Source organism: Hoplias malabaricus, chromosome 9 (genome assembly GCF_029633855.1).
Source record: "Hoplias malabaricus isolate fHopMal1 chromosome 9, fHopMal1.hap1, whole genome shotgun sequence".
Classification (NCBI taxonomy): Eukaryota; Metazoa; Chordata; class Actinopteri; order Characiformes; family Erythrinidae; genus Hoplias; species Hoplias malabaricus.
The window spans coordinates 25,938,873-25,964,367 of record NC_089808.1 but is presented as its reverse complement, the minus strand read 5'-3'; the positions used below and the strand labels follow the sequence as shown (position 1 = coordinate 25,964,367).

Genomic DNA, 25,495 nt, shown 5'->3' with positions numbered 1-25,495 from the left:
CCTCGCTCCAGGAGAGGTCTGAGAGATCCAAGACGCACCTGAGACCTCACCTACTTTTTCTATTTTATATATTTAGGGAAGTTTTTATATTTATACGTTATGCATGTGTGTCTCTGCATGTGTGCCCTAGCATTGCCTTAAAATGCAAATAAAAACACCAGTTTGATTACAAATACAAAAACACCAAAAACCTTTGGAAAAAACTTTCACGTGGCAAAATAATATATAAAATTGACTGTTATTCCCCCTCAAATAAAATGTGTTTGCTTTTTTAGTTCTTCACTGGAATAAAACACTGACAACATACGCACAGTGTAAACTGCTAGCGCTAGAGTTCTTTTTTAGAGCTAGCCCCTACTCTTACAGGGAGTAGGTGTCCAGTGTAGCGTTTCCTAACGGAAGTGTTTAATAAATTCATATCTGAAGAGTTTGGAAGAATGGACACACAGATGTGTGTACTGTAGCTACATGCTCACGCACTTTCTCTGTTTACGTTTGTGTTTCGTCTGTGAAACTAAATGTTTCAGCCGATTGTTAACTCTGGATTAAACGGGGAAACCGTGTAAATCCTTAATCAGAAGAGCTTTAGTATCCGTTCGTGTGATTAGCTACAGTATTACAAAGCCAGGATGAACGCTGCCTTGTTTTACTGACGACGTTAAAAATATTGAAGAGCCTCTTTAGTCTTAAGAAATGAGTCAGAGCGATTATCATCCGCTGAGGCACTTTGTCAAACACCCATTAGTCCAGCTGTCAGCAACTGTGTTCTTTACTGTTTTTCTAATAAAATTCTAAAAAACATCTGTTCATTGTGCCATTTTATTTGTGGTACATTTAAACGGATATCTAAGGAAATATCTGATTTACTGGGATTTCTGTTGCTTATCATACTAGAAGTCTGTGAAATGCTTGTTTGTTCTGATCAGAACTAATAATAATAAAAAAAAAGTCCATGTGTCTCCACTTTGGGAGAAATGTCCATCAGACTTACCTACGTCCAAAGGAAGAGGCCTTTTTTTGGAGTCAATCATCTTTAGGGCGTTTTCACATAAACCAAACCCTCCACAAAAACACCAACACTTTTTTTAAATTAATATTATGACTAGGCCAAAACATCAACTCATTATTTAGTATATTTTAACATTTACAGCATCTGAATGGCTGTGGCGTTCTCCAATATCGAATCTTGTTAATTTTACATTTGCTAATGTGCTCCATCGCTAACACCAAGAGACGAGTTCCACCATTTCTCCTGAAGCTTTTATTTCAAAACAACTCAATGTTACAGTCACTTTTCACAGAGATATCTCATTGTAAATACTCTCAAAATAGTCTTTAAATTTACTTTAATACAAAACAAATTGAAAGAAACACTCCAACGAACATGAACAACCAAAAACAATGAGCAAAATAATAAATAGTCCTTGTCTCGGACAGTTTCGGCATAAATTAAGGCTCACGTCTGAAACCACTCCTTTAAAATCCACCGAGAACTCCATCCAGTCGCAGTTAAACTACAGGGTTTAGGAACAGAGGGAGGAAGTTTAGTTAAAACTAAAACTCCACATTAAAACACCACTTCAAGGTTTAGATTAAAACTCTCCCGTCCTTTAGCGTCCAAGCGCAGAATTAGCTCCGACTCAGTTCAGAATTATAATTCTGCTTCAGACTCCTATGGAGAAAACATAATGTGTGCTCAGAAAGAGGGGGGGATTAAGATTTTATTTAAAAAAGACAAAACTCATGTCTGCTAATAAAACTAAGTGCCACAAGAATCCTTAGAGATTAGTTCTCCCGCAAAACAAGTCAAAATTCAATAACATTTTACAGTTTAAAGAATAAATAAATTAATTGTTTTGTTATTTTTTAAAGGTGAATGAGCAGTTGGTATTGGATGAAGGCGAGCGGAGTTACCGTTAGCGTTAGAATGAGTGCAGTCAAATCGTCTGCTACATGAGACCACGACCTGCCTGTTCCCCCCTCCCTCAGAGCTGGATGATTAAAGATGCGCTACTGTTGATTAAAACTGAAGAAACCACAAAACTGATTCAATCTGAAGGTGTGAAGGTTGGACAAGGTCATATAATTCGGAGTTTTCGTATTAAAATTTAAGCATGGTCATTTTAGATGGGGAATATACTAGATAACGCTGTCTGAGCCTTTTTCACCGCTACTTCCTTCTTTCAGATTCAGCTAGAAATCTTACTCTTAGGAGTGCATCCAGCTCCCTTCTTTGTTCGTTCTGAAGGTAGTGTGCTGATACGAATCAAAAAGAAAGAAAAACAATGATATACAACTGCATTGTATAATAAGTTATTTGGTCCTCCATATCCCACACCCAAGATTCAGCACAGAAATCCTCAGAGAAAGCTAGCCAGAAAAATTAGCCAAGTAACTAGGGAGCTAACAGAGAGAGAGAGAGAGAGAGAGAGAGAGAGTAAAGGGTAAAACCTATGATCTGATTAAATCAATGTACACAGGAAGTAGGTGTGGAATTAAATAGGCCACAAACAAACAAACAAACAAACTACTCCTCTTAGGAGCATGGAGTGAGACAGGGCTGCTGCTTAAGCCCAGCACTACTTAACATTTATATTAATGAATTGGCCAAAATATTAGAAGGGTCTGTGGCTCCATCTCACTCTGCATGACTCGGAGATTAAATTCCTGCTATACGCAGACAACCTGGTTTGGCGATCAAATTCTGGACACGTTTACAGCACAGCGACCCCCACTCGTACTGTTACAAAGCTCTACAGCACCAAGAGGTCAACAAACACCACAGTCCCCTCATTCAACTGGTCCTGAGCTACAGTTCTACACTAACACCTCCCTAACACACACTAACACCCCACATGCTCAGGGCCAGTACACACCTTAACAAATCAGAACAAACCAAATTAAAAACCAGCTTCAGCAGAACTACATCCTCTACTGGGAGACTCGGTGCAGATCCCAGAGTAAACTGCAGTGCTATTTGGCCCTGACCTGTCAGTAGAGCGGCAGATGACCACACTGACCAAATACAGACTCAGTGCCCACAGCCTGGCCATAGAGACGGGCAGACACTGGCTGTCCTCTGAACAGACCCGAGACAGAGCTGTACTTCCTCACTGAGTGCACTAAATACAACCAGATCAGAGATCTTCACCAAAATCTCCCTCAGAATCCCAGCCTTTACACAGACTCTGAGAAGCTGCCCCCCCTTCTCAGGGACAATAGAGTGCTGCACCCTGGCAGCGCAGTATGTCCACACGTGCCATGGTCTGAGGGACAGTGAGTGACCCCTGCCCCAACCCCACACACCTGTTTATTCAGTATTAATGTTAATTAACAAAATTAATTATTTTTTATTAGCATCTGGTTCTTACCCGTTACATTTACAGTTTCATTACTTTAAATGTTCTTTTGTGTTCTGACATTGAACATAGCTTTGGCAAAACAAGTGTCAATATTTGTCATGCCAATAAAGCAAATCTGAATTTGAATTTGAGAGAGTTTTCTAGCTCCCTACCTTGTTCACTATATAGTGCACTATTCTACAGAACTGAACTCAGGAGGGAAGTTTGGAACACCAGCTCATTTTTGGTTTTACCAAACTGTGCAGCGTATCTGCTGTAATAGCGTACATGGCTTGTAAAATATTAATTGTGGTACATTGTGGGCTTGCTTTGAGTGAAAATTGTGTGCCATGTTTCTGACACTACTACAAAATTTACATAATACCTACACTACACTAAATAGTAAACAGGGCACGGTTTTGGACACAGCAAGAGTGATTTACACATGCTACTGTGGTTGAAATTAGCTTACTGAAAAAAAAGGGTTAGCAGTACAGCTAATGCGTTTGAGAGAGTAGCTAACGTTGCCTTCAGGTCCTGTGGAAAATATCAGGATATGTTAAGGGGTGGGGCACCTGTCAATCCTTTTTAAATACAGCCAATCAAACAACCTGGATTTAGTATCCACTGTTCCCCAAACAGCTGCCCAAATCCGTATCACATCACAAAATGACTTCCCAACTCATTCCTATGAACTTCTGAGAAGTTGAAGGCAGCATTTTGTTCCTAACCCCATTCGTTCTGCTCTGAATTAGCAATTTACACAAGCTAACTTGTGTAGATAACTTTATCCCTAATGCCAACAGCTCTTTGACTGAATGAAAACTGTAAATTAGCAAATGTAGCTAAAAGTTTAATGTTCAAATCTTCAAACTGTTTAACTCTGAAAAATTCATTCATTAGCACTGTTATTCTGATTGACAAATAAGTTTACATCAATTAAACACAGCTGAGGACAAATTTATTCTTATCCTCAACTTTGTTTTATTTCAAATTAGCACTGTAAATTCGCCATCATGTCTGAAAGTGCAGCTAAACTTAATGTAACCTTAACCATTTTATTCTGAAAAACTACACATTCATGTGGTTGTGGAAAGAGTGAAGCTGATCTGTAATTTAAGGCCAATGCGTTTATTCTTTGAGGGAATCACACTAGTGAACGCCTAACCCCATTTGTTTCCTGTGTTTGAAAAATTTACTAAATATAAATCATAAAAATCCCAACATTTCATAATTAAAGCCAATTTTAAAATGGTTAATGTTTTTTTTTTTTTTTACCTCAAAAACACTTCAGCCCACTAAGCTTTGTAGCTACTTGGCTGTTTCGGCTCAGTCCGGACACTAATGACCACAATGAGTGATAAAATACAGGGTTTTTTTGGTAATCTGTCAGCGAACCAAACTTAAAAACAAAAAAATTCATCTGGACCTCGCCCAAGGTCTAAAACTCACATGAATAAGAAATGAATTAAAATGAAAATCATAAAACCAACTATTAATAAAAAAACCAAACAAAACAAAACTTTCAGCAAAACAAAACAAAATTTAATGATCGTAAATGCAAATTGAAACAATCAAAAACAAAAGGAAACAAAGCAAACAAAAAAAGACAAAAAAAAAAAAAATTCACAAGGCAGTCTTTCAGAAGCAAATGGATTAGTAACAAACAGCCAACGTTCAGCGTCTACCCCACACAACAGAAACAACGTCAATGTCTGCTACTAAAGAAAGACAAAAGAAAAACAAAAGAAAAACAACAAACGAAAGAGCTTACAGGAGATTGCTGCTGAAATGTGAAGAATCTGAATGTAGTACCTCGCCATCAGAAAAACGAGTTTATATATACACACACACACATTTCTTGTTATTTTAATTGATTTTAGAGGGGACTGGAACTGCTTGTCTCTCAGGGAAATAAACTTTCTTTGGTCCATTTTATCTTTTTTTTTTGTCTTGTCCTCAAAAGGGTCCCTTTCAGACGAATTACAGAATATTGAACACACTCACCCCCACCCTACCACCCCCCAACTCAACACACACTTTCTTTATGCCCCGGAGCCGACCGTGTTCCAGACCGGCACAAAACAAAACACAGAAGTGACAGAAAACTGCAGTCCAGCCGTAAACACAACCAGAAACTCAGAGTGAAGAGCTCCAGGGTCTGAAACAGGGATTTGGAGGAAGGAGGGAAATAAGGCAACTTAAAAACGGAACACTGTTAAGAGCAGTATATTTAAATACGGTGTGTGGGAGTGGATAGCATTAGCTTAAGCGTCATTACCAAAACTATACATAAAGGTTTAGAGCCCCTGCCCTCCCCCTAGGTCTATGTATTGTTGATTTTTAAAGAGAAACTTTATTGCCGTTTCTACAACATAAAAAAACAAAGCTGCTGTCTTTCCTTCTCATGCAGCATTTTCTGTCTCGACTCGTTCCTGCGATTAACACTAATTGAATTAGAGTGTGTTCTCTGCTGAGGACGTTCACTTACATCGTGGTTTTTGTTTTGTGGGACAAGGGGACACCCAAACTTTGCTTTGAGATTTTTTTTAAAACCCCTGAAGAACATCTGAAACATCTGCGGCTCCCGCAGTTCGGCTTTAGACGAAAAGAAAAGAAAGAAAAACAAATGAAGATAATTCTCGAACGCTAGCGACACTGCGGTGGAAACCTGTTTTCTGTAACTTGGATTATACACACACTATAAAAATATCGGTATCTGAGCTGTGGTCTCTGGCTCCACCCCCCCCCACCCCCCCCCCCGGCCGCTGCGGCTGCTGTGCTGAAGGTGGACCAGCGTTGCGTGCACTGTTCTACTTGTGTGTTTTGCTGGTTTTGAAGGACACCTGAAGGATCTTGTCTCCGAGCCGGTACCCGTTCAGGCTGGCGATGGCCATGGCCGCCTCCTCGTAGTTGGTCATAGTGACGAAGCCAAAACCCTTGCACTTATTGGTGTTGAAGTCACGGATCACTTTGACGTTGGTGACAGCGCCGAAGGGTCCGAACATCTGCCACAGGATGCCCTCGTCCGTGTCGGGGCTCAGATTGTAGATGAAGATGCACCAGCCCGACGTGGAGCTGCTTGCCACGTTAACTCCCGAAATCCCACTCATGTGGTCCACGCCCATCGGGGAGAACCTGTACGGGGCAGCAAACAGAGCGTCCATTTAAATATGATGCAGAACTGTTCCGGATCTCACTACTGGTTGAGACGTAGAGCCCCCGTACCTGAACCTCTGAGCCTGGTGGTGGACAGGTCCTCCGAAGCGGCGGGACTGGGCGTGGTAGATTTGAGAGATGATCTGAGTGTTTTTAACCTGGTTCGGGTTCGCTGCAAATTTGACGATGATGGGTTCTGCGGCTGTTGGTGGTTTCTGTCCGTTCAGATGTTTAATGGCGTCCTCCGCCTCGGTGCGTTTATCAAAGCGGATAAACGCCACGCCTCGAGACAGACCTGAGAACATATTGAACAAACTCAGGTTTAATTGAGAACCGGTAGGTTTCTCCTACCTCTTATTAAACATGACTCCCTCACGCTACGCATCACATCAGACTTAGAACTCTACCAGACTCTACTCTCTGTTTAGTCCCTGGTTGGTTTTCCACTCCCACAGCTCCCTCCCAAAATGTATCAGGTGTCATCTCTAAGGGGAACAGCGGGCTTGGAAACCAAAACAACGGCGGTAACTTTAAGCGGTGTTTACTCATGGTGTATTGGCATGTTGTTGCTCTTTGGGACTGAACACAGCTCCGTCATCAGTTTAGACAGATCAGTAGTTTGTTCCTTCCTTGTTGCAGCGCCTAGCTCTCGCTGAATTCTTTCGTTGGCCACCGATCCAAGGAGCGTTTGAACCTCTTAAAAAAGACCACGGCATAATTTTACGAGCTGCCGTCACGAGTCGGATAAAAACAAATGTCATCTCTGCTGCAGCTGGAGATTTTACAGATGGAGAGTTTGTGCTGGACGTCTGCTTTGCATGGCGTAGAGTGACGACTCTCTCTGGACATTCAGTGCTCTGCAAGGCTTACATGCCATGGTTTAGTCCCTAGTCTGCGCGCTCTGAACCACGAGAGAACAGCGACTAAACAAAAACCCGCTTCCATAACCAGGACCAGATTTACCTGGTGGAAGAGTAGAGTTGAGTCCAGTCGAGTAGGTTAATAGAGGAGTCTATAACCTGGTTCATTAAGGGACCACAAATTATTCTGCTTCTTCATCTCATGCGAGTTGCACTTTATAGAAAAGACAAACACATAAATCCCCCTCATGAATGTTGGATGCTACATTTTGTTGTTGGCAAATGTTTGGTCCCTGTGATGCTTCATCATCAACCAACACTTTAATAATAAAATAAACCTATTTTCTGTGTGTTCACCTGTGGCCTGGTCCACGAGGACTCTGGAGTTGATGATGCGACCGTAACGAGAAAACATGTCCTCCACGTCTTTCTGTGTCATGTTCTTAGGCAAACCGCTAATGTAGAGGTTAGCATCTTTAATGGAGTCCGAACTAGGTCTGGCAAAAGAAACCTGTGGACAGAGTAATGCAACAGAAAATAAACATTTACAGCAGAAACACAGCTGTAAAAAAAAAAAATTACAAAAGACATTTACACACTGGAAAATCAATCTAAATATAAATATCTCATTATCTGACCAGGACTAAAACTGGAGCCTACATTTAAAATAAATCACATTAAACATGTGTCTCATAATAAATGAAATTAAACGGAGGCGTTTCTGTGTACTCGTACATGACTGAAATATGTCGCTAAAAAATCTACCAATAAATTTATGACAAAATAAATCAAGGTTTCAGAGACAGAAAATTTATTCTTAAAAAATTAACATTGAAAATCCAGGAGAAAAACCAAAGCAGTAAAATGTGGCTGTTCTGGGTTTTTTTAAAGTAAGTCTAAGTCTAAAACAAAGTCAAACACCTGCAGCTAAAGAAAATCACTCCTTAAACAGGCCACATGGTGCAGACTGAGTTGAAGACTGTACACAGAAGACCTTCGGTGACGTTACCTTGATAGTTTTAGACTGTAGCCTCAGGCCATTGAGTGTACTGATTGCTCTTTCTGCATCACTAGGGTTAAGATAGTTAACAAATCCGTACCCTAAACTGTGGCCTAGAGAAAAAAAAAGGAAAACAATAAAATAAAAACAAAAAAAATCTTGCAACGTTCCAAATACAAAAGGAAAAGAAAACAAACATTTGAACAGCAAAGGGTTAAACAAACAGGTGGAGAGTAACTGTATCGAACAGAAGCAAAAACAGTCAAATAAAACCAATAAAACTCACGAACAAGAGAAAGTTCTCAGTAAACAGAGTTTAGGACGGGCTCAAACCGCGACGGATTATTCACTGGACGTCTTCTAAACCAAACTTTCCCCAGCGAGGGGCGTCAGGACTAAAACCAGGCGAAGACAATGACGTAAACAGTAATGATCTCTCCCAGAAAAGCTGCCACACGAGCGAGACCACCTCAACTCCAGTCAGTATTTCTCAGTGAGAGTATGCTGAAGGCTTCAAGGCTTTCAGACCTGAGAGGGTCATGCTCGCTCTGACAGAAGAGGTGGGTGATACACTGATGTGTGCTGAGTGCCGAAGTTATTTCTTTAACCAATGAGAACAAGTCCACATCTCCACCCTCCACTATGCAGGAGCATTTCTGACAAAGCTAGTGATTGCGGGTGTGTCCCAATTCCTAGTGAGCAGCTTCCTCCGTAATTCCCTGCATAGGAAGCTGTCTAACTAGTCAGAGTTCCAGCCCATGTCCAGCTCTGGAGGAACCGGACAGGAACCTGGATGTGCTACCATCCAACATGGATGCTCTTTAACCGGAAGTCCACTTTTCTGTAAACGCTAAGGAAAATACAACAGTAAACACCCTCAGCTGTCTTCAAATTAAAAGTCTGATTCTCCCGCAGCATCTCAGCACGGTAAGGAAGCCTAGCAGGAGAACCTCTGAGATCTACAGGAGCCACTGAGATCTTGGGCCTGTTTACATCTGTGTGGACAGAGCTAGGGATTGGGACACGCTTCGATAATGACAGGTAACAGTTTATGATGATGAGCGGAGACTTTAATCTGCACAGGTTTGTCCGAGTTGGTTTAAGCTGGATATGAACGTGGCCTTTTTTTTTTTTTTTTAAACACATGCGTTTATTACAATTGATCGTTTACCTGCCACTTTGTCCCGGATGAGCTTGGCTGACTCCACCTCTCCGATGCTGCTGAAGAGGCTCCGGAGCTCGTCCTGGCTCATGTTCTGAGGCAAATAATTCACGATGAGATTGGTTTTGGCGTCTTTCGCCTCATCCACCATGTGATCTTCGTAACCGTTCGACATGTCGTACACCTCCTGGGAAACATTGGAAAAAACAGCACATCAGAATTCACAGGTACGAATCTTAAACCTCAAATAAATTACACAAAAAATGCCCTAACTGTCACACAAAGTTTGTGTTTTATCTGAAAGGTCACATTTCTCTGCTCTGGTTCGGTGGGATTCAAGCTCAGATTTTGAATTAATTAACAGCGATTGCCAAAGGGACACAGCTGGGTTAGTTGGATAAATTCTCATCTGGTTAATATCTTAATTAATAAACCTGTCAACATGAGGGTTTTTTCCCAAACAAAGAGTGCAGGGTGGTGTTCCTCAGGGCTTCATTTTAGGGTCTTTGCTGTTTTCAGTTTATTTACAGTTCTTAGTGAGAAAAAAGTGCATGGATTAAACCTAATCTTGGACACATTTCTGTTCTAGCACATAATACTTCCTACAGCAGAAGTGATTTATATTTATGGAAATATTCCATCATATGAATGCAGCCCCGGATATAAACTAAACTCCCACTTGCTCAAATCAAAGCATGAGAGACTCTTATTGGAATTATACAACATTAATGTTTCTAGACTTCAACAAGATTTCCACATCAGCAATGACAAGTCCTACAAAGACAGGACAACAAAATCAAACACACACACATACGCTAAAAACAACCACTAACTATAAGAGAAAAATGACAGTGTGCCATATTCTGTAGTAACCCCTTTGGTAAACTGGTGCTCTGACCCTCTCCGCTCAGCTTAGAGGAACACCTCCAGTAAAACAAGGTCTGATAAGAACCTCTGCCTGGACTCGGCCCCAGGCCCCGTGTAATCGGCCCCTCTGGAATCTGAGGTTGAGAGGAGACTGTGCTGCTCTGGGTTCTCTGCTGTGTGAAACATCCCATTGATTCCAGAAGAGAGGCCTTATTGTGCGTTTCCCATAGCACCGGAACTAACGGCACCTCACAGAAACCTTACACACACACAGAAGTGGATCTGAGGGCTCCTCTGCACAGGGCTGGGTTCTGACCCGGTTTCCTTCTTAGTTTATATATAATTATATATTTTGGCATTTTGGGAATAAAATCTGGATGCCTGGACGGCTGCTGAGCTGATGCTGTATTTGTGGGTCCCATTAACAGCGGCTCAGTCCCTGCTCCTTCTGGGGAACCTGGACATGTGTGGTGTTGGACTACAGCGTCAGAGTTTACCACACAGAGCCTTTGAGCTGCTCCCACCGCTCACAACGCCCCCTAGTGCCCTGTGGATATTACACACACAGTGCAGAACCCGGCCGAGTTCACTGGGTTTAACTTCTGACAAAGTGTAGCCAAGGTTGAGGTATGCTTTAAGTTCAGGGTGCTGAAACAAGCTCTGCCCACCATCACCTAATTTACATACCACTTCAAATGCTCTTTATTCCCATATGTGATTTGTACATGTGATTTACATAAAACCATGCCCTCGTACGTGCAGGAGTCTGCCTGGTCACGATAACACTCACACACACTGAATAATTCATATATATTCTGTATATTTTATGCATTTACAGAGTTACACTTTTGTTATCTCCACAGTTCTGTCCTTAGCGTGTCAGCTGCTCATTTTATCTTCCCAATTATTTCTCTTATTTAATAAAAAAAATAAACTACTTTATTATAACCATGCTATTTCACTGTCTTAAAATGACATTTTAGAGATCTAATGCTTTTCTCAGTTCCTAAACGTTTTTTTCTGCATTTAATTTCTCATTCCAACTTGTTAGATTAGATGTTTGAGGAAATCACAGGCTATGTGTCTTTTTGGTCCTAATTTAAGATCTGAGTGTTTGTTGTTGCTGTGCTTGACCACTGCAGGGGGAGCCGTTTTTTCTTGTGTCTTGCCGCAAGGAGCGTGACCGCCTACGACGCAGAATGAACATAGTATCAAAAAATAAGCATAAGATAAATTTAAAAATATAAGATAAATGTTAGAGTAATTACATTATTCTAAAAATTAAAATACTGCTTTAATCTGCCTCCAGACGTCCTGCGAGCTGCTGCTGTTTTCAGCCCTGGCCGCGGTGGTCAGCACTGAGCGGATCCTCTCCGTTTAAAAGATAAGGGTGCGATTGGATCAGAGTCGCGTGCCGTGAACACACACCTCACAGTGCCTCCTGTGGAGTCTGAAGAGCATTAAATCTCAGGCTCTGTGTTGTTTATTTATGACCAGGAATCTCAGACGAGGGTGGGGGTCCTCAAACACCTCCCGGACGGAGCTCACACGGAGACACAGTCATCATAAAGCACACTGCCCCCTGGAGATACAGGTTCTACTCACTTTCAAGTATCTAACGTGTCCCCTTCGGACTGCCATGAAGAGCCGCGCCGATCCCGACTCTGAAGATACCGAAAGAAAATGAGGTAATAAAAATACACGCTGATCAAAGAAGAGCAGGGGGCGGGGCAGGCGGGAAGGAGGCGGGATTTAGGGTTCAAAGTAAAGTGGATTAAATAAACTAAACCAAAACAAAGAATAAAGAGAGATGAGCCGCTTCTGATTTTACCTGTGGAAAGAACATAAGAGCGGTCAGCCGTCAGACTGGGACAGGGTCAGCGTGTATTTTTAACACCTCCCTCTCACCCTCTCTTTAAAAAGGCACATACCCTCCCATCTTCCCTTTCCTGAGGGAGCACTTATTCTTTTTTCCTGAGATCGTCGCATTTGCAAGGGGCATTTTTACTCTCACCATTTCCAACCTCTACTTATTCTAGACTTGGGCCAAACCCTAGACCCTTTAGCCCTCCCTCTCCATCTCTCCTAGGGGTGGGGGTCTCAGTTCTTGTTGTGATACCGATGTGGGGTGAAGTGTGAGGGAGACATGGCTCCAAACAGAGGGTTATGACGCCTTGTGAATCAGCAGCGAGATGCTGCGCAGCGTCCAAAGACACCCACAGATGTATTATCTGAGTTTATTGTAGTGCCACCTTAAATGGTGAAGCCATTACTGTATAATTTAAGGTGGAACTGGAAGGATCTACAGAATGAGAATCTGAATTGAAGCCCAGCAGCTCCTCTGATCTCACTGCAGACAGGTGCAGAGCTGCTACAGAGCGGCGCTAGTCGCCTGGGAATGAAGAGCTGCTCTGTTTTCTTTGTGTTCTGATGACGCATCAGGGTCTTGAAGGGTTGTCTTGTTTCGTAGGGGGAGATTTAACCACTGCGCCCTGTAACTCAGCCCCAAGGGGCAAGAGGACACTCCAAAGCCAGGGGAAAGGGGGGGCAAGAAATGGGATTGGGCTTTAAACACCATGTAAATAAGCTCTGTGCTGATCGGCTGCCCTCTTTCCAAAAAGAACCAGGGCTTTCTGAGTAAAGGTTTTTGGACTGTTTTGTTTTTTTGCACTGAAATTATGCATTTGAATTTTGTTGCTTTTGAATTTAAGTCTTCAGATTTCCACCGCTGAATATTTTGCTTCGCAATTATGCATCTGAATATAACTGCTCTTGAATTGAACTTTGTGAATTTTCAAGAACACGTTTTCACTGTTATTATATAAGGTTAATAAATAAACCTTTTATTTTTAATCAGATAAAAAATTCAAGCTTAAAAAAAATTCTAACAATATATTTCGAAGTTGCTCAATTTTGATGGACCAAATTCAGATGCCAAAATAGTTAAAAATTCAGAGTACACATCCGGGATAAAAAGGATAAGCGATTGATTCATTTGGATTTTCTGTTTCGCCTTAAATGGTGCAGTAGTTGCATTCTGTTGCCGCCAGATCGCAAAATACGAACACAACTTCCATGCCGTGGAAAAACTACACATTTAGATTCCTTCTGCGGATATTATCTCTTTTTTTCCCCAAAGTGTCTCAAAAATCTGAAAGGCTCACCAAAGACACAATGGACTATTGATATCCTGAATATGAAGAAATGTTACTGTGGAATTTTTATATAATTGCCCTATAAACATAGCATTGGACATGATAGAATGTGTGGGGAAATTGCGCATTTGGCTAAATTCATTGGGCATTATCCCTTTATCTCTCTATTATCTCAGATTGTCTCAAAAATCTGAAAGGCTCATTGAAGACACAATATAACAGACTATTGATATCCTGAATATGAAGAAATGTCATTGTGGAATTTTTGTCATGGCCCTGTGACTATATCAAGTGACATGATGAATATGTGGAAACATGAACTTTGGGGTATATGTCCTATGGCATTTATATTTTTTAAATTGTCAGATTATCAAGAATCTGCAATTGATATTACACAAGGTGTAGTACAAATATAATATCCCAAAGTGCAGAATTTAATTCATGAAGTTGTGTTTGTTTAAACACTGAACGTCAGTGTGTATATTAACAATGTCTGGTTATTTCTAATATTACTATAAATATTTATACAGAAATCTCTGTTTGGTAGATTATTTCTTTGTTGTAACAATGATTCTTGGCAATACATTTTATACCGTTGAAAAGCCCGTTAATGTCCTTTTTCAATGGTCTCACATTTGTAAGGAACATGCATTTGTGGGATGAGCAGTAGAGCTGAGTATGTGGGTTGTGGCCATGAAAAATTAGCCAAATCCTCTCTGCAAAAGCCAATCACATTGTACAACCTATGTTTATAAGTAATTTCTTCTGTTTTATTTGTATAAGCTCCATCTCTCAGTGCTGTTCAAATGAAAGTCAAATGCCCATATGTTTAAATATGTTCAAAAAGACAAAGGCTTTCATGGGGTGTCCTAATTTTCACATGACTGTACACCCACAGTTCATGTTTTCATATATTCTTCATGTCACTTGCTATATTCACAGGGCCAAGACAAAAATTCCACAATGACATTTATTCATATTCAGAATATTAATAGTCTGTTATATTGTGTCTTCAATGAGCCTTTCAAAGTTGAGATAATGTCCAATGAATTTAGCCAAATGCACAATTTCCCCACACATTCTATCATGTCCAATGCTATGTTTATAGGGCAATTATATAAAAATTCCACAGTAACATTTCTTCATTTTCAGGATATAAATAGTCTGTTATATTGTGTCTTTAATGAGCTTTTCAGATTTTTGAGACACTTTGAAAATAAAGAGATATCCACGAAAGGAAGCTAAATGTGTAGTTTTCCACGGTGTAGAAGTTATGTTCGTATTTTGTTCGTACATTCGGCGACAGAATGCAACTACTGCACCATTTAAGGTGAAAGAGAAAATCCAAATGAATCGATTGCCTATCCTTTGTATCCCGGATGTGTACTCATTTTTTTAACTCGTATTTTTGCATCTAAATTTGGTCTATCGAATTTGAGTAATTTCAAAATATATTGTTTGAATTTTTCAATCTGAATTTATTAACCTTGAATAATAACAATGAAAACGTGTTTTTGAAAATTCACAAGTTCAATTCAACAGCAGTTATATTCAGATGCATAATTGCAAAGCAAAATATTCAGAGGTGGAAACCTGAAGACTTAAATTCAAAAGCAACAAAATTCAGATGCATAATTTCAGTGCAAAAAATTCAGTGCTACAAATTCAAAGGTGGTAATATTTCAAAGTCTGATGAGACAGATTTGTTTCCATAATATGGGCCCTTTAACACAAACCTGCTTGAACTAGCTAAAACTTAAGGTGGAAATGTGTCAGTTCCCCAGAGTCTGCAGAACCTGATCATAGAGTCACGATTAAACTCTAACCGTGAATTTACATCAACAACATACAGAAACATACACACCCAGCAGCCAAAACATTAAAACCACCCCCTTGTTTCTACACTCACTGTGCACTCTCTCAGCTTGACTGTAGTCATTCTGTAGCTCTACATTTACACACTGCATTCAAGCTGTTGCTCTGCATACTTCATTACCCCCCTTTACCCGTTCTTCAGCACTCAAGCGCTGCAGTGACACTGAGTAGGGTAAGAGTCACAGTATGATACGATACTATCACGACACTGTGACTCTGATACTTTATATATTGGACGTCAATTCTATATGATACATTATGCACCTATGTAAATAAAGATGATAAAAAAAACTCTGAAATAATAAATTACCAGGAAGTATGTTTTAATTGGTGTCAGTTTCACAGAATTTAACACCAGTGTGAAACAATATACTAAGTGACTATTTAACACACACACACACACACCAACTCTTCCAAGTGTGTCCTCCTTCCAATGTTGTAAAACAGCCGTAAACTGTCAAAGATTGGAACAGTACTGCTGTTAAAATGTTTTGGAAATGTGAAGTAATGAAGCAGTGACTTTAGTAAGTCAAACTGGAGGGTGAGTCTTAGGGAGTTTAGAGCACCTACGCTTCAATAAACATATAGATATTTGATGCCACATTTTAATAATGTAACAATACGACATAATCACTGTATCTATATTTTGTCCCACCCCTAACAATGAGGAGTTTAAAAACTCCAGCAGCACTGCTGTGTCTTATCCAGCACAACACACCAGCACCACGTCAGTGTCACTGCAGCGCTGAGAATGATCCACCACCACATCACACCTGCTCTGTGGGGGTCCTGAGCACTAAAGAACAGGGGGAAAAGGGGGGGGGGGGGTAACAGATGGACTACAGTCTATAACTGTAGAACTACAGCATGACCAGAGAGTGACCGAAGTGGACAGAGAGGGGACAGTGAGTGTAGACAGGCTGCTGATACAGCTACGACACAAGAAATCTAAGCACATTAAGAGAGGGTTTTAGAACGTTCTGGATGATCCCTAAGAACTCAGACACGAGCAGGGTTGCGGTTCACCTTCGACAGAAGCAGCTAATGTGCAAATATTCTAGATCACCTAGGTCTGGAGGGCCAGTATCCAGCAAAGTTTGGTGATTGCTCTGCTAAAACACACCCCTTAAACCTGGCAATTAACAGATGAGTTGACTCAGGTGTGTGTGAGCAGAGGTATAACCAAAATTTGCTGGATACCCTCCAGGACTAGAGCTGGGCAGCCCTGACCTAGGCTATCAGCTCTCTGGAGCTAGAAAAACTAGTGTGCACTAAAACCTAGAGGGATTATCTAATGCATTAGGGCTCTAGAACTAGAACACTTGTCTAGCACACTCAGGTCCTAACAACCAAGCACCTGCGTTCCGGAACTACATCTGTTAGCTTCTATATCCAGAACACTTAACATGTGCTCACAGTCTAAAACAAAAACACTGTACTCGTGTTCTGGAACATTTAATGTGCACTCACATTCCAGAACATTTAGTTTGTTTAGACTGTGTTAATGTACACTTGCGTTCTAGATATAGTTCGGCTGGTTAATGTACTCATGTTCTGGAACTTGGAAGTTTAGCATGTGTTTACTCATATTCTAGAACCAGAGTGCACTCGTCTAGAGTGTTTTAACACGTAATTCTGCAACTGGAACACTAGAGTGCACCAGTGCTCTGGACATAGTGTGCACTTATGTTCTTGAGCTCATCTGCACCTTGGGTCTTGAGTCAGAACGTGAGCTAGTGCGTTCACGGTCTTGAATATTGTGCACTTGCGGCCTTGAGCTATTATGTTCGCATTGTGGACATATTGTGAACTTGCGGTCTTGAGCTAGTGCGCACTTACGTTCTTGAGATAGAATATCTCAGCTCACGCATTCAAGATTTAGAAAGTGGGCACATGTGTTCCTGAGCCAGTGTGCCCTTGAGATCTCTGGGTAACGCTTATCGGGTGTGAACTGCAAATTAGAGCGAACTTCTTCGCCTGCGGAGTTCGGAGGTGCTCAGTGCCCAGAGAGTGCGCGCTCGGAGGCGGGCGGCATGAAACTGGAACACCGCCACTCCGTGGGCTCTGTGTAAAATTCACCCCGCCTGAGTGTGGAGCGGGGCGAGCGGAACCAGAGACCGGTTCGGCCGTGTGGAGTGTGGCTGAGCTCAGCCCTCGTTCCGGGGCCGCCACCCCCCATCGCCCACAGACCTCGGGACTTATTTTCACGGCGATCCGCCCTCCAAAGCCCCGCTTCCCGTCTGCGATCAAACTCGAGCGCGCGGCTTAAGGCCTCTCCGGCGGTGCGGGCCTTGTAGCGCATGGCGCCGCTCGGCTGCGCAGAAACCGAACGGTGAGAAAAAAACGCGTGGTTAAAGAGAGACGGAGGCCGTGGGGTGAGATCAGAGACACACTTACCGGCTCCGCCGCCGCTGCGCTGCGTTCTCGGATGAATCCCGGGAGTCGGCTGTGATTCGGCCGGGGTTTATTCGCGCTCAGTAGCCGCCGCACAACGAGATAGAACAGGAGCACCGGGTCACGCCCATACAGCACTAACCACGCCTCTTTGATCATAAACCACGCCCTCGCCCATATAACGCGGTGCTTCGCTTGTCACTCACGTATAACGTGTCCCTAAGTCCCGCCCGCACAGTCTTACTGACCAATCCCAGCTTGGCAACGGTTGCTGTGTGTTCCCAATCGAGTCCTTTTCTGCAGGCGTAATACATTTTTGAAAAATTAATAAACATTAACAATTTAGAATTATGTAAATAATATGTTATATGTAAAAAAAATGAGTAATACTGTAATAAGTGCAAATAATTTGCGAAACGAATAGTTGTATATATGTATATATCTCACTGTACTCCTAAAATATTTTAAAATAAATGAAGCATACTGAGAGTGAAATATTTATTTATTATTGTGCTGAAATGTTAAAATGTATTTATTTTTAACGCATTTATATAATCAAACATATATAATAAAATTCCCACACCAAAAATATCTCACCACTGATTTACGTTACATCACTTGGCATTTAGAAATGCGTTATTTTCCCAAAACGATTATTATCTTTATTTATATTATTTATAGCGTGGTCACCTGACCGTGGACGAGACCTTTATTCTGTAAGTGTCCTGTGCGGGACTGTCATGCGCGATGAGCGCTGTAGTGAAGATGGCGCAGGCCAAGGTACAGGACTCGGAGCTGGAGGAGCTTCTGGACAGTGAGCGCCCCTCTACACCCTCAAAAGCATTAAAACCAGACGGGGTACACTCTAAGCGGCTTTAAAATCTCCGAGCCGAGTATCAGTGAGATGACCTCGAGAAACCAGTCCGAACTGGGCTCGTTATTGGAATTTGTCCGGTCCTCCTTAAATAGTGCAGCAGTTACACTGGGCGGCTTCAGGGTCTTTGGCATAACTGATGCACTATTTAAGGTGGACTGGAACAAAGTTAATTTTCAGCCACGGCGCGTGACACCAAAAAATAAACATTTCAGAGGCGTAGACGGTGATTCGGGATGAGTGTTAAATTTACAAATAAGTATTTAACATAAAGAGTTAATCACAATTTATTCACCATTTACACAGGGTTAGGAAACAAAACTCCAGTGTGACTCTCACTCTCTCTCACTCAGGTGCTCTGGATGATTTTGAGAAGACCTCTGTCCCTCCCTCGGCCCCTGAAGTCACTGTGGCCCCCAGCGCCGAGCCGAAATCTTCGGGGCCTAAGGTACGAGTGTGTTTGTTTATTGGTTTGTGTTTTGCGCAGCATGGTGGCGCTGTTACACAGCTCCAGGGTTCTGTGGTTGTGGGTTTGAACCCAGACTCGGGTCACTGTGTGAGGTGTGTGTTCTTCATGTTTGTGTGGGTTTCCTCCAGATGCTCCACTTTCCTTCACATACGTGTTGGTAGGTAGTGTGACTACGGGGAAACAGTCCAAAGGTGTGTGGTTCTCTCTCCGCGGTGTGTTCCTGCCTTGTGTCCTGTGATTCTGGACCCACGGTTCTGACTGTGTGTGTTTGTGTGTGTGTGTGTGTGTATGTGTGTGTGTGTTCTCTGTTCTGTGCGCAGCCCCCCTTGCTGGAGGACAGTCAGTTTTTCGAGGCTCTGTTCGAGGGGGAGATGGCGACTCAGGCGAAGGAGGAGTGGGAGAGAGCGATGTCGGAACTCGCTCAGGAAGAGCCTGAGCTGCTGCAGCACTTCCAGAAGCTATCGGAGGCGGCGGGGAGAGTGGGTACGGCTGCAGGGGAGGGACTCAGAGTTACAGACACTTCGGGCAGTTTGCTTCCACAGCAGAACCAGAGAGTGCAGCTGGGTTATAGACTGAGCCTGGTCTTGGGCTCAGTGGTGATAGAGATGGAGAATCACTTTAGAAATGATTTTCAGTTTAGAACTGGGGTGGGAAACACAGGGCATATCACGATACGATATTATCACAATACATTTCCCACGATAAAGATGATATCACGATACTGTGATTCTCTATAGCATTACTCTACGATACGTAGCAACATCTGTGTAAATGCCAGGAGTTATGTATTTATTAGTGTCAGTTTCACAGAGTTTAGCACCAGTGTGAAACAATGTATAACTAAGTGTGTCTTTAACAAACACATACACACAGACTGCAACGCTTCTAAGTGTGTCATTATTCCAATGTAAAATAGCCGTAAGCTTTTATAAATGGGAACAATTCTGTTGTTAAAATTTCTAGGCAAAATTTGATTAGCGCCCAGACGTGGCATAATGAAGCAGTGACATTAGTCAGTCAAACTGGAGGGAGAGTCTTGGGGAGTTTAGAGCACCTACGCTTTAATAAACATATAGATATCTGACGCCACGTTTCAATAACGTAACGATACGATACATCACTGTATCGGTATTTTGTCCCACCCGTGTTAAGTACTAACCTTAAACCGACCCATGTGTTCCTGAGGTCTGAAACATTCACAAAAACATAGAATAAAAGCTTCAGCGTCACAGAGATGAACTTGTTAAAGAAGTTGAAAGGTGGCAGAAAAGGATCTCTCCTTAAAATAGTTTTTGTGCAGAGTTTAACCCAGGGGTCACCAGTCTTTTTCACAAAGGGCTGGCGTTGCTGCAAGCTTTCATTCCAATTAAGCAGAGCACACCTGATTCTACTTGTTGAATCAACCAGTCTCTGAGCAGTTACACAGCGTTCTCCTGTCTGTTTGGAAGGAAATCCTGCAGCTGCACTGGCCCTTTGTGGATAAGATTGATGACCCTTGGTTTAACTGTTCAGACCCGTTCTCACCAGCTCTCGTCCGTCAGATGCTCTTAAAGCCCCTGGTATCAGTTGATTAAATGAAAAGCAGCGGTGAACACACTGGGGAAATAGTGTGAAAAGGAGTGGGGGGGTCGTGAAGTGGTCAGAGTGAGCTGAGCGCTGTGGGGGTCTCTGTTTATAACTGTACAGCGCTGGGGCTCTGCTCTGGGGTTTGTAACTGGTTTTAATGTTTTTCAGGAACAGATCCAGCTTCGCAGCAGGAGTTCACGTCCTGTCTGAAAGAGACACTTAGCGGCCTGGCCAAGAATGCAGACAACCTGCAGGTAACTGATACATCATCAGAATACAAAACAGCAGTGCTTCAATCCCAGGCGACTAGCGCTGCTCTGTAGCAGCTCTGCATCAGTCTGCAGTAATATCAGAGGAGCTATTACATTTAGGGCCTCATTCTCTTTCAGAAGAGTTCCACAATCAGAGATTACCCCCCCCCCCTCACTCTTCTGTGATATGGAGCTCAGTTCAGATTCTCATCCTGCAGAGTTCTGTTCCAACTTCCAGCTCTCCTTAAATATTACAGTACTGTCAGTTGTTAGAATGTAATTCTTACACTATTTAAGGTGGAACTGTAAATCTATAGCTAATTCCCAAGACCTCAGCTGCTCCTCGTGCTGTTTTCTGCTCGTTCTGAAGTAAAGGCCATAATCCACTGAAACTACGTTAAGCTCAGATAATACACTGGTGATCAGAGTTTAAAGGAGGAAATACTGACACCTGTGTGTTTCTTTGGCCGCTGAGCAGCATCTCGCCACTGATTCACAAGGCGTCACAGTTCTCTGCTTTGAGCCTGAGTCTGAAAACTCGGAAGAACTGAAACCCCCACCAGTAGGGGAAACGGAGGGGGACGGGAGTGAATTGGGTCACACTCTTAACATGCAACTTTCATATCACCGCTGTCCAAAGAAAAACAAGTGTCTCCAAAACAGTGATTTTACAGGAGGAAAAACCTGAATTTCAGTGGAAGTCAGAGTAAAAAGATTGTATTCAGAGTAATTTTGGAGTGTTTCTATTGGTCATTCATCATGAGGTTTACACACAGTGTGAACGAAAGCTGCTGTGTTGATGTAGTAACCACAGAGACACACACAGAGACAGGGCTTTTGTTAGACAATGACATTATAAAAATTGCTAATTCATTTTGAGAACTTTTGCAAAAATCTCAATATCCATAATCATAATTAACAACATAAACCAAAGTTTCACCTTACGGTGTGTTTAGATTCAGAACTGACACCGCATCTGAATATAATTCGTCTCCATTCGGACCTGTGGCCTCACACCGCCTTGTTTGATTAAACCTCTCTCACTGCTGTGTCACACAACTGCTCTTTGTTTGTTCTGTTTGTCAGGCAGCAGGATTGGCCGGAGAGGATCTGGCTAAAACTCTGGAGGGGCTGGGATTGGAGGACGGTGGGGACGGAGGAGGGGATGATGGGAATATTTTACCCATAATGCAGTCCATCATGCAGAATCTTCTGTCTAAAGACGTCCTCTACCCGTCTCTCAAAGAGATCACGGAGAAGGTCAGAAGGACCTGGGGTTAACCTCTCTGCATCCTGCTCTCTGATACTCACACTCTTTTAATATCTCTGTTGTTCTCTTTTTTATTTTTTTCTCCTCTCTTTCTCTCTCTCCTGTTTTTTTCTGTCTTTGTCTATCTCTGTCTCTCTCTCGCTCTTTAAAACCAGAGAAACTGAAGTAAATTGCTTTTTTTAAATGTAAGGAGATTTTTTTCTGTGTTTGTGTGAAGTTCCTTCATTGTGTAACACTCTCGTGTGTGTGTACACGTTTGTGTGTGTGCAGTATCCTGATTGGCTGAACAGTAACCGAGAGTCTCTTCCTCCTGAGGATCTGCGCAGGTACGAGCAGCAGTATAAAATAATGGGGGAGATCTGTGCTCAGTTCGAGAGAGACTCGGACACGGCAAGCAGCTTCGAGAATGTCCTGGAGCTCATGCAGAAGGTAACCACTAGCGTCCTGCAGGGGGCGTTGTTAAAACACGCTCAGTCAGTAATACCTCATGCTACACATTAGCAGGGACTCACTATGCGTTTGTTAGTGTTTAATCTGAGTGTGATGTTTCCGTGCAGCTTCAGGACCTGGGTCAGCCGCCGAAGGAACTCGCCGGAGAAACTGTGAGTAATGTTCCTCTCAAAACTCTTTGATTAAAATACCTTATGTTTGTTGTTTAAAAACTTTCGTCTCCAGGGGAGAAGCTGTACATGATTTACTTATTATTCTTTAGTGAATTTCACAGTTTACTGATGTTTGTACACACTTGTGTAAGTTGTAAATTGCACCCAAAGGCAGGATGTTGTTTGTTCCTTGCGATACACGTCGGTGGGGCTTTGTGATTGATACTTTCTGAAAATGAAAAGTCTCAGTTAGACAGGATGTGGTCTAGAATCTGGTTCTTGCGCTAACCTACTCTTCTTTCTTGTTTATTTCCTTAGCCTCCCGGTCTGAACTTTGATCCTGAGTCCCTGCACCTGCCTGGAGGGGGCGCCACAGCCGAGCAGTGTTCAGTGATGTGAGAGTGTGTGAACAGGAGTGTGTGTGTATGACCGCTGTTGCGGTTCACCTCCTCCTCTGAGTGAAGCTTGTTCTGAAGACTGCCTGCGGTTCTGAGGATGAGGACAGCAGACTTTAATAAGCTATAATTACTTTGGTTAATGTTTTTATACGTTAAAATTACATATTACATTATAATTACATAAAACTTACATTTTAATTCATGTAATTCACACTCTGGTCTGGAACATGTGACTCTGACCTGATCATTGACCCAAAGGCAGATTTTCTTGAACGTTGAATTAAACCTGTCTTACGGTGGGACCCTTCACGTCCGAGTGCTTATGTCCTCATCACCGCCATCTGTCCTCTGTCCTCATGACACACCAACTATACACCCCAGTTAAAGAACTACTCCCCCTGCTGGAGGACCAGGAGCCTGTGGACTGTGAGAGAGGACGTGAATTAATATTTTATAGAAAATGTAGCAGACCACATGCTACCGCAGCCACTAACTGAGATCAGAAGGAAAAATCCTGATTGTTTCTTTAAAAACTCCCCAGTTTTATTAAGGGACCTGTAATAAGTTTTAAATTTCTCAACATGCCTTCATCAGAACAATGTGTCATATCTTGTGTTAATTTTCCCTAAAAATGACTTAAAGCACCTGAGAAATACCTCATATGAGGAGTGGTGTAAAATATGGATTGCTTTTGGAACGATTTTTTTTATTTTTTTTTTATTTTAAATATATAAAGTCTTGAGGGGAACAGTGTGTGGATGTTAAATGCACAGCAGATAAAAATAGTAATGAATATTGAAATGATAAATATGGATTACAGAGAGAGTGTGAGCACATTACACAAACACTCAGGGGTTCAGCGAACACCCACGCACTTAAGCCAGTGAAACAACCTCTCAACTCCCTCACAGTAAATACACCCCGCTGTGTCGTCCACTGACTGTGAAACTAATGCACCGTTGCAGCCGAAGAAATAAAGAACAGATGAGTCTGAGCTGTGTTCTGTCGGCTCCATTTTGTTCATTCACTCACTCATTCATTCATTCGTCTTCTGGAAAGAACATCACACTCTCACCCAGTCATACACCTGTGGACAATGTCACACACAATGTGAGATTGTAGTAGCCAGGTGACTTAAAAACCAAATTTGAGGTTTGTCTTTAGGTGGTGTACTGACTTTAAGCTTAAATTAACCCAGCTCCACCTCAGATTTTTCCTCACTTAATCCCAAATTCTGATCTGTCCAGTAGGAAAACGGTTACTTTAATAAAGGTCCCCACCCACCCAGTCAGTGCTGGATTACAGAATTACAGATTACAGTCATCTGACAATTAGAAAATAAAAATGCCTGACAGATTTCTGAGACACTTTGAAAACAAAGAAATAATGTCTAATGAATAAAGCCATAAACGTGTAATAGTTCCACGGTATGGAAATCATGTTCATATGTTGCCATTTTGTTGCGATAGAATGTAATTACTGCAACATTTAATGTGGAACTTAAAATCCAAGTAAGCCAGCTTCAGCGTCGTATGTTTTTGTTCATTTAAAAGCGAAAATATAAGAAATAATTTTCTCAGGTAGACATTGTCTGAATAAACTGCGCCGTAGCCTATGAGCTCACACGTTCTCACGTTTACTTTCATAATGATTTTAAATAAATTCTACAGTGAGACAAATGCAGTGCGACAGGGACAGTGTGTGCGGTCTAATCCACTAGGGCCTGGTGCACTCCGTAGGCAGCTGGTCCTGGGTTTGGAACGCGCACTCTGTCGGTGACGTGGAATTTGTGGTGCAGTCATTCTGAAGCGGAGCTGTTTGATTCATTATTGGAGTCGATTCTTTCACGTGGTTCCTTTCAATGAATAGAGTGGACCGAGTCAATAGAACCGATACGAATCGACTCAATATTCAGATCCAGATTAAAGATTTAAATTATGGGGAGTTTCATCGTATTTAGTGTGCACTGTTTAGTGTGTAGTGTAGTTACTGTGTGTTATTTATCTGTGTGGTAAATTGTATGTTGTGGTGGTCGGTGGAGAGCTATGTCCTGGAAGGGTTTATTCCTCACTATTCCTATAATTGGAATTATAAAAATGTCTAAAATCTACAAGAATGATTGATGATGGTGCTGCAGGTGGAGCCTCCCAGAGACAGCTGCAGGGTCTTTGGGTCCTGGGTGGGATCCTTTTGTCTGGTCACTGTCAGTGTTTATGCTGTGTTCAGGAGCTCATCATAAGGCTGTATATAGC

The 25,495-nt window shown here is 42.1% G+C and overlaps 2 protein-coding genes across 4 annotated transcripts; one reads left to right on the top strand and one right to left on the bottom strand.

Annotated features, from left to right (window-relative positions):
• Positions 1-1,242: 1,242 nt before the first annotated feature.
• On the bottom strand, positions 1,243-17,974 carry elavl1a (ELAV like RNA binding protein 1a). Of its 3 annotated transcripts, XM_066682132.1 has the most exons (7): positions 17,817-17,944; positions 11,995-12,220; positions 9,532-9,709; positions 8,370-8,473; positions 7,718-7,871; positions 6,570-6,795; positions 1,243-6,479 (listed from the first exon to the last, which is right to left on the bottom strand). In XM_066682132.1, the coding sequence occupies exons 2-7, from the start codon at positions 12,028-12,030 to the stop codon at positions 6,155-6,157; spliced, it is 1,023 nt and encodes a 340-aa protein (XP_066538229.1). In that variant the 5' UTR covers positions 12,031-12,220; positions 17,817-17,944; the 3' UTR covers positions 1,243-6,154. The 3 variants fall into 3 exon arrangements, with proteins under 3 accessions (XP_066538229.1, XP_066538228.1, XP_066538230.1); XM_066682131.1 differs by lacking the exon at positions 11,995-12,220 and having other exon boundaries at positions 17,817-17,974; XM_066682133.1 differs by lacking the exon at positions 8,370-8,473.
• A 521-nt stretch (positions 17,975-18,495) lies between these two features.
• On the top strand, positions 18,496-24,228 carry pex19 (peroxisomal biogenesis factor 19). The gene is made up of 8 exons (XM_066682134.1): positions 18,496-18,627; positions 19,041-19,135; positions 19,477-19,639; positions 20,891-20,976; positions 22,060-22,233; positions 22,514-22,672; positions 22,801-22,845; positions 23,164-24,228. The coding sequence occupies exons 1-8, from the start codon at positions 18,561-18,563 to the stop codon at positions 23,242-23,244; spliced, it is 870 nt and encodes a 289-aa protein (XP_066538231.1). The 5' UTR covers positions 18,496-18,560; the 3' UTR covers positions 23,245-24,228.
• Positions 24,229-25,495: the final 1,267 nt, after the last annotated feature.

Excerpts from the sequence above, each read along its gene's own strand:
- elavl1a (XM_066682131.1), bottom strand. The coding sequence starts at position 17,972 with ATGATCAAAGAGGCGTGGTTAGTGCTGTATGGGCGTGACCCGGTGCTC. Across the intron at positions 7,872-8,369 it reads TACAGTCTAAAACTATCAAG|GTTTCTTTTGCCAGACCTAG; the intron begins GTAACGTCACCG and ends CTCTGTCCACAG. Across the intron at positions 6,480-6,569 it reads CACCAGGCTCAGAGGTTCAG|GTTCTCCCCGATGGGCGTGG; the intron begins GTACGGGGGCTC and ends TGCCCCGTACAG.
- pex19 (XM_066682134.1), top strand. The coding sequence starts at position 18,561 with ATGAGCGCTGTAGTGAAGATGGCGCAGGCCAAGGTACAGGACTCGGAG. Across the intron at positions 18,628-19,040 it reads GCTGGAGGAGCTTCTGGACA|GTGCTCTGGATGATTTTGAG; the intron begins GTGAGCGCCCCT and ends TCTCTCACTCAG. Across the intron at positions 19,136-19,476 it reads CGAAATCTTCGGGGCCTAAG|CCCCCCTTGCTGGAGGACAG; the intron begins GTACGAGTGTGT and ends TTCTGTGCGCAG.